Below are 12707 nucleotides of genomic sequence, written 5' to 3' on the forward strand. Positions count from 1 at the left end.
TTTTCAGTTTGCGAACGCCGCGGACCCATCTGGAACAGATTAATTCACTTTCCATTACTTTCAATGGGAAAGTTCGCTTCAGTTTATGAACGCTTCAGTTTATGAACAGACTTCCGGAACCAATTACACCCATGGTTCGAGTTAAGTACGCTTCAGGTTGAGTACTCCGCGGACCCATCTGGAACAGATTAATCCACTTTCCATTACTTTCAATGGGAAAGTTCGCTTCAGTTTATGAACGCTTCAGTTTATGAACAGACTTCCGGAACCAATTATGTTCATATACTGAGGTACCACTGTATGTTTTCTGCATCAGAATTTATGAGAGGAAAATGCACACATCTTTCTTTTCATTTCTGCGTGCGGTCCCTAGACCAATTTAAAACTGGTATGCAAATTGAACAATGGAAAGAGAAGAAAGGAAGTCATTGATTTAAGGTTTTTAAATGAATATTTTGAAATGTAATTTAGAAAATTTAATTTTATATATATATATATATATATATATATATATATATATATATATATTAAAAAATAAAAAGGCAATGAGAGCATGGTCATGAAAAAGTTTTCCATTCGCTTGAAACCATGACATCTCTCGCACTCATGCCCATAAGCGTAGAGAGGTCATGTATCTCCACCCTTACCAGGGCTGGCACAGGCAGAGGAACATGTTCGCTTGCTTTGTAGCGCCTCGCTTTGCGGATGGCGAACTTCTCTGTGGGTGGAGACTTCCCTGCGATCTTCTGCTTGAAGGAGGAAACTTGCCTGCAAGGGAAAGACAGGTGGAGAGCCTCACTGCAGCTTCGTTCCAACAGGGAAGCCGAAGAGAGAGACTCTGTGCTCCCAGAAGTGCTTCATCCAACTTTCAGGGACTCTGGCTATGCTCGCTCAAGGAGCCTGCCTGCTGGCAGGCAGCAAACCTCATCCACAGCTTGCAGCCATTCAGATAGGCACCAATCACACATCATTCCTCCAGTAACACTGCTGTTATTTCTCCACGGCAAATATTCTGGCAAAACACTTGCAGAACTGAAGCTCCTAGACTAGGAGTACTCTAGGTATTACCACCTTAGACCCTGATGTTGGGAAAGATGGAGGGCACTAGGAGAAGAGGAGCGACAGAGGACGAGATGGTTGGACAGTGTTCTCAAAGCTACGAACATGAATTTGACCGAGCTGTGGGAGGCAGTGAAAGACAGGAGCGCCTGGCGTGCAGGAGAGCCAGTGTGGTGTAGTGGTTAAGAGTGGTAGACTCGTAATCTGGGGAACCGGGTTCATGTCTCCGCTCCTCCACATGCAGCTGCTGGGTGACCTTGGGCTAGTCACACTTCTTTGAAGTCTCTCAGCCCCACTCACCTTACAGAGTGTTTGTTGTGGGGGAGGACAGGAAAGGAGAATGTTAGCCGCTTTGAGATTCCTTAGGGTAGTGATAAAGCGGGGTATCAAATCCAAACCCTTCTTCTTCTTCTTCTATGGTCCATGGGGGTCACAAAGAGTCAGACACGAGAAAACGACTAAACAACAAACATTGTCCCTCCCTCAATACGTGCTAGTTTCAGACACAAGGGAGGGCTTTTACCTGAAGAGCTCAACCTCATCCTCACCAAAAGGCCGTGGTTCCTCTGGAGGCAGCATGCTAAGGAAGGCAGCTTTCATGTACACATACATTGCCTGTAGGGAGACAAGGAGGATATAAAGAAGGGAAGAAGTCCAACCAGGGACAGAGCAAGGTGGTGGGAGGGAGGACAGCAGCAGCAAGTTTGCTTTGGGGAGTTTGACAGCCTGGGAATCATAGTGAGCGAGACTCTTCTGACAGAGCTGGAAAAGGGAAAGGAAAGCACAAAAGGGAAGTCCCTTCAGCTACAGACATAACCCAGCATTGGCCACTCACAAACTAGGCATTTTGGAAGTTTCGAGAGCTTGGAGGGGCATGTAGCAAGAGCAACACAAAATAGATTCCATGGTTCAAGAGTGGCTGGAAAACACCTAACCCCAGATGCATGTCATCTGGCCATAGTGACTAATGATAATGGACTCTGACCTCATTCAGAAAGTAAGGGACAGGATTAAGAGCCTGGCGGGCAGAATATCGGCTTTAGTCATCAGAGGCTGAATCTGAGTGGGCTTTGCACTGCAAGCCTTGAGGGAAGAGAGGGAGAAAAACTGTGAAGCAGAAAACACACTCGGAGCTTGATATAAAGGGCAAAGCCAGCCTGGCTGCATAAGGTCTCCTAGCAGCCACTCATGCTGGTGATAGTTTTAACACAGTGAGGCCTATAATAGGGTCCCTTGCCGCATTGAACAGGGTGCAACTCCAGTCCCATAGCACAGCTGCAAAATATTCTGAGTTGGGCCTGTTGTATGCTAAAAGGGTAAGAAGAAGTACTCCCAGGCAATGCTTCACACAGGCATTGCAGTTCCAGGATCTGCCTCCTGAAGTTACTGGAGGTTCTGCTATTTTGGATGAAAAGGTGCCCAGAGCCCTGTGGATCAGCTAGTATCAGAAGAAGGCACCTAGCCTCAGCGCTCTCTTCTTATTTGAAGCAGGGAGAAGTCTCCCACTTTCCAGAACTGAAGTCTATCTCAAAGGAAACCCTGCAGGGAACAACAACTCCTCCGTCCCACTCCTCATTAACCTCCTGTTTGCATTTCGCACCTTGGACCAGCGATTCTCCTTGCTCAGCAGGTCCGCATAGAAGTAGGCCATCTTCCACATTCCTTTGTAGGCAAAGCACCACATCAGCTCCCAGTAGCACATATGGTGAAACTGCTTCCAGGCCTGCTGGGCTGAGCAGCCTTCTTCAAACTTCTTGATGGCCTGGGCAGAGATGGAGAGGCCAAGCCCAGGTTAGTCCAGAAAGGAGGTGACGGGTGGCAGCAGCAGCAACCAGCAGCTCAGTACCTTTCACTAGCAAGCACGGTGGGAAGGGCTTTATGCTGGAAGCAAAATTCCCAGCCTTTCACCATGGGGGAGCTGTGATGTGGTGGTGTAACAATGTGTGCGGCCGCCTCTCACCTCATTGATGTTCCCTTTGATCTCCTCTATCCTCCCAGCGAAGAATAAGAAAATGGCACTCTGCAAGGGCGAGAGAAAGAGGGCTCAGGCATGAAAGACAGGGAGCCACATGGCAGAGGCCCCATTGGTCAACCCACTTATAAGGGCAGAGAAGAACCCACCACAGGTCTTTCCTACAGCATCTCTGAGGGCCTGAGGCCTTCTGAGGCTGACAAGATTAAGTTTCTCCCTCAATGCAGCAGTCAAAAGGCGGGAGAGTTGTGAGAAACCACCACCCAACACTAAACACACCAATGGCCTCGGTCCAGTATACCTGAAGGAGCGTCCCCACCCCCATCGTTCTGCCAGGACACTGAGGTCCAGAGCTGAGGGCCTTCTGCCAGTTCCCTCGTTGCGAGAAGCCAAGTTGCAGGGAACTAGGCAGAGGGCCTTCTCGGTAGTGGCGCCCGCCCTGTGGAACGCCCTCCCATCAGATGTCAAAGAGAAAAACAACTACCAGACTTTTAGAAGACATCTGAAGGCAGTCCAGTTTAGGGAGGCTTTTAATGTTTAATAGATTATTGTATTTTATTTTTCTGTTGGAAGCCGCCCAGAGTGGCTGGGGAAACCCAGCCAGATGGGTGGGGTATAAATATATTATTATTATTATTATTATTATTATTATTATTATTATTATGTCTGGTGCTTTGGATCTGCCTCGCGCAACACCAGAGTAGGGCACAAATGCCACCCAAGGCACAGGGGCTCCTGTAAAGCTTAGTAGCAGAAATCCAAGAGATTCAAACCCCCACCCCCACCCCAGTCACAACAGAGGGTGCCGGCCTCGTCTGCACAGGCAGCAGAATGATGTGGTAGATTCTCAAAGGTGGGAAGCAGCCGCTTTAGACTGCAGGGGCCATTTTAGAATGCATCCCATTTATCTGAATGCATTTCAAGAAGAAAGCCAGCACATTGCGGGCAAATGTTCTAACCCCATTTCCCTCCCTGGTGTGCTAGGTTTCTGCCTACAAGGAGACGTATATCCAAGGGAGAATTTAGGGGAGGAGAACAAAAACAAAACAAAAAAAAGATCCCCCACCTGCGGTCCGAAATGGCACAGTCCATTCTACCAATCCATTCCGCTGCTTATGCAGAGTCAGCCTGAGTCTTGAAAAAGACACGGGGCACAGAGACAGGGATGGGAAGAGAGAAAAAGAGCGCAATCTTAATATGGCAAAAACCCCGAACCAGAAGGCATGCTGTCTGCTGCAGAAGTGCTCCGATTTGGGGTGGGGGGTGAGAAGAAGGAGCGGAGTCCTTAATGAAAGCCACCAGCTCCACCACCGCACTCAGCTTTAGCCAATCCACGGGTCGCCTTCTAGCCTTCTGGAGATAGTAGCTAAGGGGGCTGACGCAAAAGGGAATTATGCCCCAGCCCCGCTGTAATTTGAGCACCACACCACTGCCTCAAAGTGGGGCAGGCAAAGCCTAACTGATCCCTCTTAGGAACATTAGGCAAAGGATGCTTCTTTAAGGAGCACATGACTGCACAGGTATCAGGTGAGTGCCTGTAAAGCCTGCAGCGCTTTGCAAATCATCCACACCGTGCCTTACCTTAGGGTAGCGGGCGAGGTACGGACTCAGGAGGGCCTCAGCCTCTGTAAAATTGTCTTCACCAATCCCTGGTGGGAGCACAGAAAGGGGGGGTTTAAGCATCTTCGCAAAGGGCACCCTCTCCGCTGATGTCCCTAAGCAGAGCAAGGCCACAGTATTTTGCACCACCACAATATTTTGCACCACCAAAAGATTTGCTCCAGCTTCTCCTGCAGTGTCCCAGGGGAGACACCTCTCTCCCATTTGGTAATTTCAAGCTGTTAGGCCAGCTCTAGCAAGCTCATGGCTGAAAGGAAACTTGAGCGGAGGACTTCACAGCTCGTACTTAACCACCACATATCTTCAGCCCAGTTCAGTCAATATCAGAAGGATTTGAATTCTGCAGCCTTCCTCCCTCCTCTCACCCACCTCAGGGCCCTCCCTTCAGTTCCCTCAACAAACCAACTTCTAAATCAGAAGAATTTGCATAGACCCCAATGCAGTGGCATAAAGCCAGAAGTGGCAGGAGACGTTCCATCTGAGCAGATACTGAGCCGAAGGACTGACCCTAAACAGGTCATGGTATAAAAGCCCCCAAGTGGGGAAAGGGGGCCCTAGACCCCCACCCTTACTCTTGCCAACCCAATTTTCTATTCTGCTTCCCAAAGGTGGAGAGAAGACTTTACCTAAGACGAAGGTAAGGAAGGTGTAGTAGCAGAGGAGCAACATTGTACAAAGCAAAGCCCGCAGGTTGGCTGTGGTGGCCCCCTGATGCAGCTGCTGCAGGCCGTAATCCTGGTGGGGAAGAAGAAGTAAAAATAAGGTGAGGGTTGAGAAAGAGAGAGTCGGAGGGAACAGCTCTTTGTAGGTAAACGCAACAAAGATCAGCCATGTGAGATTTCCATTCAGCACAGGTCTCTGGATGAGCAGACCCGGGAAATACTGGTACTCAGCTAATCAAAGAACAAGCTAGTGCAGAGGCCTGCTACAAACACATCAACACCCATCCCAGCATGAGGGACGAAACAGCACACAATAGATAGCCTTAAAGACCATCATCACATTGTCCGTCCGTGTCTCTGAACTGGAAGTAATGACTTGAGGCGGCAAGTAATATCAGCTACACAGCCTCCAACATTTCTCCGATGAAAATAAGGATGTCCTATTCAATGATGATAACAGTAACAGATAGTCCTGGGTACCTAAAATGTATAGGAACTTATTCATGTATGGAAAAAAAGCCGAAGCCCCAGCAAAGGAAGAATGGATACAAAAACTTAAGGAATACGCAGAAATGGCGAAACTTACCAGAATAATAAGAAATCAAGATAACAATTTTTTATTATAAAAGAATGGAAATGGTCTATTGAATATTTACCAATAAACTATAAACAGATAAAAAACATTGGCAGGATTATTCAATAGACCATTTCCATTCTTTTATAATAAAAAATTGTTATCTTGATTTAAACAAGCAAACTCTTTTAAAAATGATGATAATGACGATAATGATGATAATAATAATAGTTGTTGTTTTACTATTTATACCCCACCCATCTTGCCACTCTGGGCAGCTTCCAACATAATATAAAAACATAATAAAACATTAAACATTTTTTAAAAAATCCCTATACAAGGCTGCCTTCAGATGGCTCTGGAGTCAGAAAACTCCATATTCTCCCACATTTCTCTGATGAAAATAGGGAGATCAGAAACTGAGAGGCTTCTGTAAATCTGGAACTGTCCCTGGAAAATAGGGACACTTGGGAGGGTCTGCAGCTGCAGCATTTGGGTGTTATTTGCCAGTCCACCTGATCCAGGTCTTGAGTGTGTACAAGAACTACGACTAGAAAGCATTCTAGATCCAAAGTCCTTAAATGCACCTGTCAGACCACACACAGCTTCAGTGGCACCTCTAAAAACATGGAAAGTCCCACCCACTTCGTAGGCTTGGAATAGGCAAATGAGGTGGCCTCCAGATGTCAGACACCAACTCCCGTCAATCCCAGCCAGCTAATGGCCAGGGATGATGGGACTTTTAGTCCAATAATATCTGGATGGTATTGTCTATACACCATGGGTAGGCAAACTAAGGCCCGGGGGCCAGATCCGGCCCAATCGCCTTCTAAATCCGGCCCGCGGATGGTCCGGGAATCAGCGTGTTTTTAAATGAGTAGAATATGTCCTTTTATTTAAAATGCATCTCTGGGTTATTCGTGGGGCATAGGAATTTGTTTTTAAAAAAATTCATAATATAGTCCGCCCCCCCCCCCCACAAGGTCTGAGGGACAGTGGACCGGCCCCCTGCTCAAAAAGTTTGCTGACTCCTGGTCTACACTTACATTAGAGGAAGGAAGAAATAATTGCCTTGATCCCTAGAAAAGCCTCTGCACATCTTAAGTGCATTTAAAAAAAAAAAAACTTCCTTGTTGGAGGGAACTGCCAGGTGGGTGCTAGAGTATGGAGAAGGTCCATAGGCTCCTTCTATAGCATCTCCAGGCAAACTGAGCTCAGAAAGCAGAGCGGGGAAAGAGCTTTCTCTGCCCCAGGTCGCAGGCAGATCTTCCCCATCAAAGTAGATATACAGAGCTAGATGGGTAAATGACAGCATTTATATCTAGAAATAATCGTGTCCATTAGCAGACCACATTCTGCCTCTTCAAACACACACACATGGGCAGGCAGTCGTACCTTGTCCCCTGAAAACCCTGCAAATTCCAGAAGTCTCAGGATCCGGGGCGGGAAAAGGGAGAGCGTCTGTGGAAGGAAGACATCGACATGAATGGAAACGGACTCCCTTGTGGGGAGAAATCCTAGACTTTGCACTTCTTCAGCAGTGGAAAGCTCCACTTTTCGAGTGTGATCCATTTGCAAATGGACAGATCGGAAGCAGACAGTGTGGTCCCTTCCTGATGTTGTTAGGATTCCAACTTCCACCAGCCCCTGCCACCTTGGCCAATGGCCAGGAATGTTGGGAGCTGCAGCCCAGCAACAACTAGAGAGGGCACCATGTTGACTATTCCCTTCAGAGGGGAGGAGGAGAGAGACAAAAATGACAAACTCCAACGGGCTGCTGCTTGTAACTCAGTTTCTGTCCTTATACCCGCTGGGGAAGCGCGTGCAGACTCACCAAGTTGAAGGCACCAATGCCCAGCGCAACTCCCCCCTCCAGATGGGCGCGAGAAGGAGAACTCGATGGCAACTGATGGGGCTGGATGAAGCTGTTGAGCTCCCTAAAAATGTAAGAAGATTTAGTAAACCCCACTGCACCCTCACCTACTAGGAGCGAAGCATGGAAACCAGGCATCCGAGCTCACAGTTTTCCTAACCACTAGACCACTCCCACCCTAACCTTGAGCCGCAGAGTTTGAAGATACTTCATTGTTGTGACAGGGGTGAATAGGAAATGCAATTCCTTCTCTCCCCCCCCCCCCCTTCCCCATGCCATTGCTTTAAGTCAAAGAAGGACTATGTTCCGGATTAAAACATCCAACACACATTTCAGGAACGGTCAGTCTAGAACAGGCATCCCCAAACTCGGCCCTCCAGATGTTTTGGAACTACAACTCCCATCATCCTTAGCTAACAGGACCAGTGGTCAGGGATGATGGGAATTGTAGTCTCAAAACATCTGGAGGACCGAGTTTGGGGAAACCCGGTCTAGAAAATGCTTGTTGAGCAAGGCAGACATGTCCTGGATGGCCACTGTCCCAGTTTTCCATAGATGTCCATGACACTTGTGGCCATTTCCGTGCATTGCTAATCTGGCAAGTAAGTGGGCAAGTGGACATTTATTTCCTCTCCTTTCAGTTACGGACAGTGTAAGTATCCCAAAACTGGGAGTGGTTTCCTGACACTATGTGGGATGCCTGCTGGAGCAGTAGCTACATCTCAGACTTTTCTCACACACATTCCTCTGCGGATGTACAACACAAAGATAAATCACATGTTCTTGGGACTGTACCATTCCAGGTACAGAGGTGGGGGGAGAGAGGGAGGGAGAGATTCAATATTTCTTACACACAAACCAGCAGAAAGAATTATGGTGCAGGGAATTATCAGCTGAATTTCTCTACATGCACAAATTGTCCCAGAAACCTCTCCCTTCCTGAACCTGGCATGGAATCCAGCTGTCCTGCCCCCGCCCCCCTTCTTCATTTCATTCCCTTCACTGTCGCTGCCTCTCATTCCCAACTTTGTGCTACCTGTGATTCAATACTGCTCTGTTGTTCCAGCCCTGCCAGCTGTCACCACAACTCACCTGTAGATGAGGTAGCTGCTACGCACCTTGATTCCTCCTTTTATGAAATTCACCATATTTTCATCCTGAAAGAAGAAAAGGAATTTTGAAAAGTCCCCAGCTTAGGAAGATAAGCCAGCTCCTTAAGTCTGATGTGTTTGTGTGATGCCACCGGGACAGCTGAATGCAAGCATCCATTGCAGGTCACTGCTGTAAGGGGAAGGCACAAGCAGTGGGTGCCTCGGCACATTGGTCCCAAACTTGACACGGATTGGAATGGGGAAGCTGTTGAAGGGAGAGATTTGCCAATTGTGTTATTGAGCAAAACTATCTGATCATATGGACCTAATGGACCTAATGGTCAGGGGTCCCTTTACCTTTACCTATCTGATCATATAGTTTGCATTGTATAATTCTGATTGCATGGCTTAGCCCCCCCATATCCCTAAAATGCTTCTTAAAATGCTTTCCTTTTTGCCTCAGCATCTGTGCACCAAAGTGGGCCAAAGTGTAATAAAAACATTCGAGAGCAAGACAGAATGCCCTGCTAAGCTATCAAGGCCGGATGACTGTCTTGTCTGATGCTAGCAGTCTGACGCAAAGAGCAGGCAAGATAGATAGGAATTCAAGCCCCCACTCGAGGCCGGGTGAGGATGCTACCGGGGTAGCATGAGTCAGCATGTGTTTATGCACAGGACAGGATACGGATTTTCCTTATATGGATTTGTAACCCATGACCCCCTTGTGTGTGCACATTTACAGAGGAGGGGGAAGGAGCCCAAGAAGTGTATAAGAATCTTTGCAAATTTGTGTCTCTTTACTCTTGTCGTGAGCTGATCACCAAGAGTCTCTTAAATTTAAGAATTAAACTCTTTCTCTGAATGGAACTCAACCCGGTGTCGTTATTGACTGTCTCTGTCCCTGCCTGGGCGCAACTTAAGAACCCTTATCAGCTAATAAGGCTACACTGTGGTCCTTCGGATGTTGTTGGATGACCGCTCTGATCATCCCTGACCATTGGGCCAGGCATGCTCACTGGGGCTTCTAGGAGTCCAACAGAATCAGGAAGGCTGCAGGATCCCCATCCCGGGCATGGATAGTGGAAGCTAATCGCAGAATGGGAAGCGGAATTGCTCCATGTTGGCCTGGCTTCCCCATAAGGCAGCATACAGAATCCTTGCATGCAGTCTGTGGCTTGTGTTACATATGAATCTGTGGATTGGGACACTAATTATATATTGCCATTACAAGAGAACTAGAAGCTGGGCCAAAGACATTTGCCTCCTGAAATCCAACCCATCAGAGAGAGGAGGAAGAGAAGTGGCTGCTTACCCGCAAAGCAAAGTTAACATAGAAGTGCGAGTGGCTGCAGTGCTAAATCTCTGCTGCAGGAAGGAAAATGCCTCTGACTCCACCTGCTACAAGACCTCTCTCACTGGGACACCTCCATTTCAAGGGGTCCTGTCCCACCACTTGAAAACTGCTGCCCTGATGGTTTGTGCCCTGCAGTGGAAAGAAGCTCCCCTTACCTGCAGGAAGGTGAGGGCAGCCCGGTGCAGCAAGCATTCTGCGTAGCACACTTCTGCATGCAGCTCCTCTATAATAGGGAAAGGAACAGGTTCAGGGAAGACATGTGTCATTCCTAACCAGGCTTACCACGTCCTCCTCTGTTCAACCCTTAAACATTCACATCCACCCACTGGAAACAGCAGCACCAAAGGAAAAAATACCCTGGATCTCTCTCTGGTCCTGAATGGGGTAATTGTGCCCCTGAAGGACCAGGTGTGCAGCCTGGGAGTCATTTTGGACTCACAGCTGTCCATGGAGGCGCAGGTCAATTCTGTGTCCAGGGCAGCTGTCTATCAGCTCCATCTGGTACGCAGGCTGAGACCCTACCTGCCTGCAGACTGTCTCGCCAGAGTGGTGCATGCTCTGGTTATCTCCCGCTTGGACTACTGCAATGCGCTCTACATGGGGCTACCTTTGAAGGTGACCCGGAAACTGCAATTAATCCAGAATGCGGCAGCAAGACTGGTGACTGGGAGCGGCTGCCGAGACCACATAACACCGGTCTTGAAAGACCTGCATTGGCTCCCAGTACATTTCCGAGCACAAAGTGTTGGTGCTGACCTTTAAAGCCCTAAATGGCCTCGGTCCAGTATACCTGAAGGAGTTTCTCCACCCCCATCGTTCAGCCCAGACACTGAGATCCAGCGAGGGCCTTCTGGAGGTTCCCTCGTTGCAAGAAGCCAAGTTGCAGGGAACCAGTCAGAGGGCCTTCTCAGTAGTGGCACCCGCCCTGTGGAACACCCTCCCATCAGATGTCAAAGAGAAAAACAGCTACCAGATTTTTAGAAGACATCTGAAGGCAGCCCTGTTTAGGGAGGCTTTTAATGTTTAATCGATTATTTTATTTTATTTTATTTTTCTGTTGGAAGCCGCCCAGAGTGGCTGGGGAAACCTAGCCAGATGGGCAGGGTATAAATAATAAATTATTATTATTATTTTAGAGATTGCTCCCCCATATTATTATTATTATTATTATTATTATTATTATTATTATTATTATTATTACACATGTCTGGAAGCTGAACTATTTACTTATTTGCAACACATCAGCCAATAATGAAGATTCCCTGCCCCAAAAGTAAGGGGGAACCTCCAGACATTGCACACCTTATATTTATTCCTTTCCACAAACTACATCAAGACAAACCAGAGAAGGTAATGTAAGGATTTCTGTACTGGATCAAAGATCCATATAGTCCGACCTCCCTCCAGATGTCTCTGGCAAGTGCACAAACATTAGCTTTCCCCACCCCTCATAGACCGAAGGAAAAATGCAGTGGTCTTGACTCCCACAACCGGGCCACTAACTCTTCTCACCCTCAGTACAGGCATCTCCGCCTAGCCGACTGGAGAAGGATCCGGTCACCGTGCTTTTCCTTCGAAACCTACCAGAGGAATCCCAAAAGGGATGCATAGTTAGGTTCCACTTCCTCCATCCTAACCCCCAGAGAATGCAAGCTGGGCATCCTCTTTGGGCTGTCACCACCCACACCTCTCCCCTCCCCTCCCCTGAGCCTATGCCAACCCAACGATTCCCATCTACCCCTTAAGACCCATGTTCAAATTGAGGAAGAGAATGTTGCGTAAAGAAACAACTCAGAAGGCTACGAGATTTCCTTCTCCCCTGTGAGCAGCTGGCCTAGTAGTATTGAATCCTGACTTGGGCCAGAAGGAGAAAATGAAATGCAGTGGTACCTTGGTTCCTGAAGGGCTTAGTTGTCGAACAAATCAGCTCCCAAATGCTGCAAACCTGAAAGTAAGTGTTCCGTTTTGCAAGCGTTTTTTTGGAAACTGAACATTCAGCGCGGCTCAGGGGCGTAGCCAGGATGAAAATTGGGGGAGCAAGGGGCGGGACCAAGGGGTGGGGGAGGGGCCACAGCATAGCTGCCAAGTTTTCCCTTTTCTCTCGAGGAAGCCTATTCAGCATAAGGGAAAATCCCTTAAAAAAGGGGATAACTTGGCAGCTATGGGCCACAGCAGGGCAAGGAAAGCTCTCTGCTCCCTTGCCAGCTTTCCCTCCACCCGCCCCGGCAATCACGGAGGGGGAGGAGGGGATCGGAGCAGCCCGAAATCAGGCCGCTCCGGCCCCCTACTCCCCCTCCTTGAACGGCAGGGACAAGGGGGCGCCAGGATCAGCCCGAAATCGGGCTGCTCCGATCCCCTCCTCTCCCTCTGCGATCGCCGGGGCGGGTGAAGGGAAAGCCCCAGAGCCTCGCAAAGCGGTTGCCTGGCTTTCCCTCCACCCGCCCCACAGCCAGCCAGGGAGAAGGGAGACGGCACCGGGCGGGCAGCGGGGCAGGCTGGCCA

General features: G+C 48.5%; 1 protein-coding gene across 4 annotated transcripts in view; it reads right to left on the bottom strand.

The window, feature by feature from the left end:
* Positions 1–12707, bottom strand: part of LOC118097872 (tetratricopeptide repeat protein 39A) — a 37592-nt gene that overhangs the window by 7477 nt on the left and 17408 nt on the right. For all 4 annotated transcript variants that reach the window (XR_009556857.1, XM_035141157.2, XM_035141158.2 and 1 more), the window contains exons 4-14: positions 11718–11785; positions 10361–10428; positions 8853–8917; positions 7722–7824; positions 7283–7348; positions 5278–5386; positions 4613–4680; positions 3020–3079; positions 2660–2821; positions 1583–1674; positions 648–768 (exon numbers count right to left, since the gene is read on the bottom strand). Coding sequence is in view for 3 of the 4 variants with exons in the window: in XM_035141157.2 (XP_034997048.1) it covers positions 648–768; positions 1583–1674; positions 2660–2821; positions 3020–3079; positions 4613–4680; positions 5278–5386; positions 7283–7348; positions 7722–7824; positions 8853–8917; positions 10361–10428; positions 11718–11785 (982 nt within the window). In the remaining variant the exon portion in view is untranslated. The remainder of the gene's footprint in view (positions 1–647; positions 769–1582; positions 1675–2659; positions 2822–3019; positions 3080–4612; positions 4681–5277; positions 5387–7282; positions 7349–7721; positions 7825–8852; positions 8918–10360; positions 10429–11717; positions 11786–12707) is intronic.

Source organism: Zootoca vivipara, chromosome 16, assembly GCF_963506605.1.
Source record: "Zootoca vivipara chromosome 16, rZooViv1.1, whole genome shotgun sequence".
Lineage (NCBI taxonomy): Eukaryota > Metazoa > Chordata > Lepidosauria > Squamata > Lacertidae > Zootoca > Zootoca vivipara.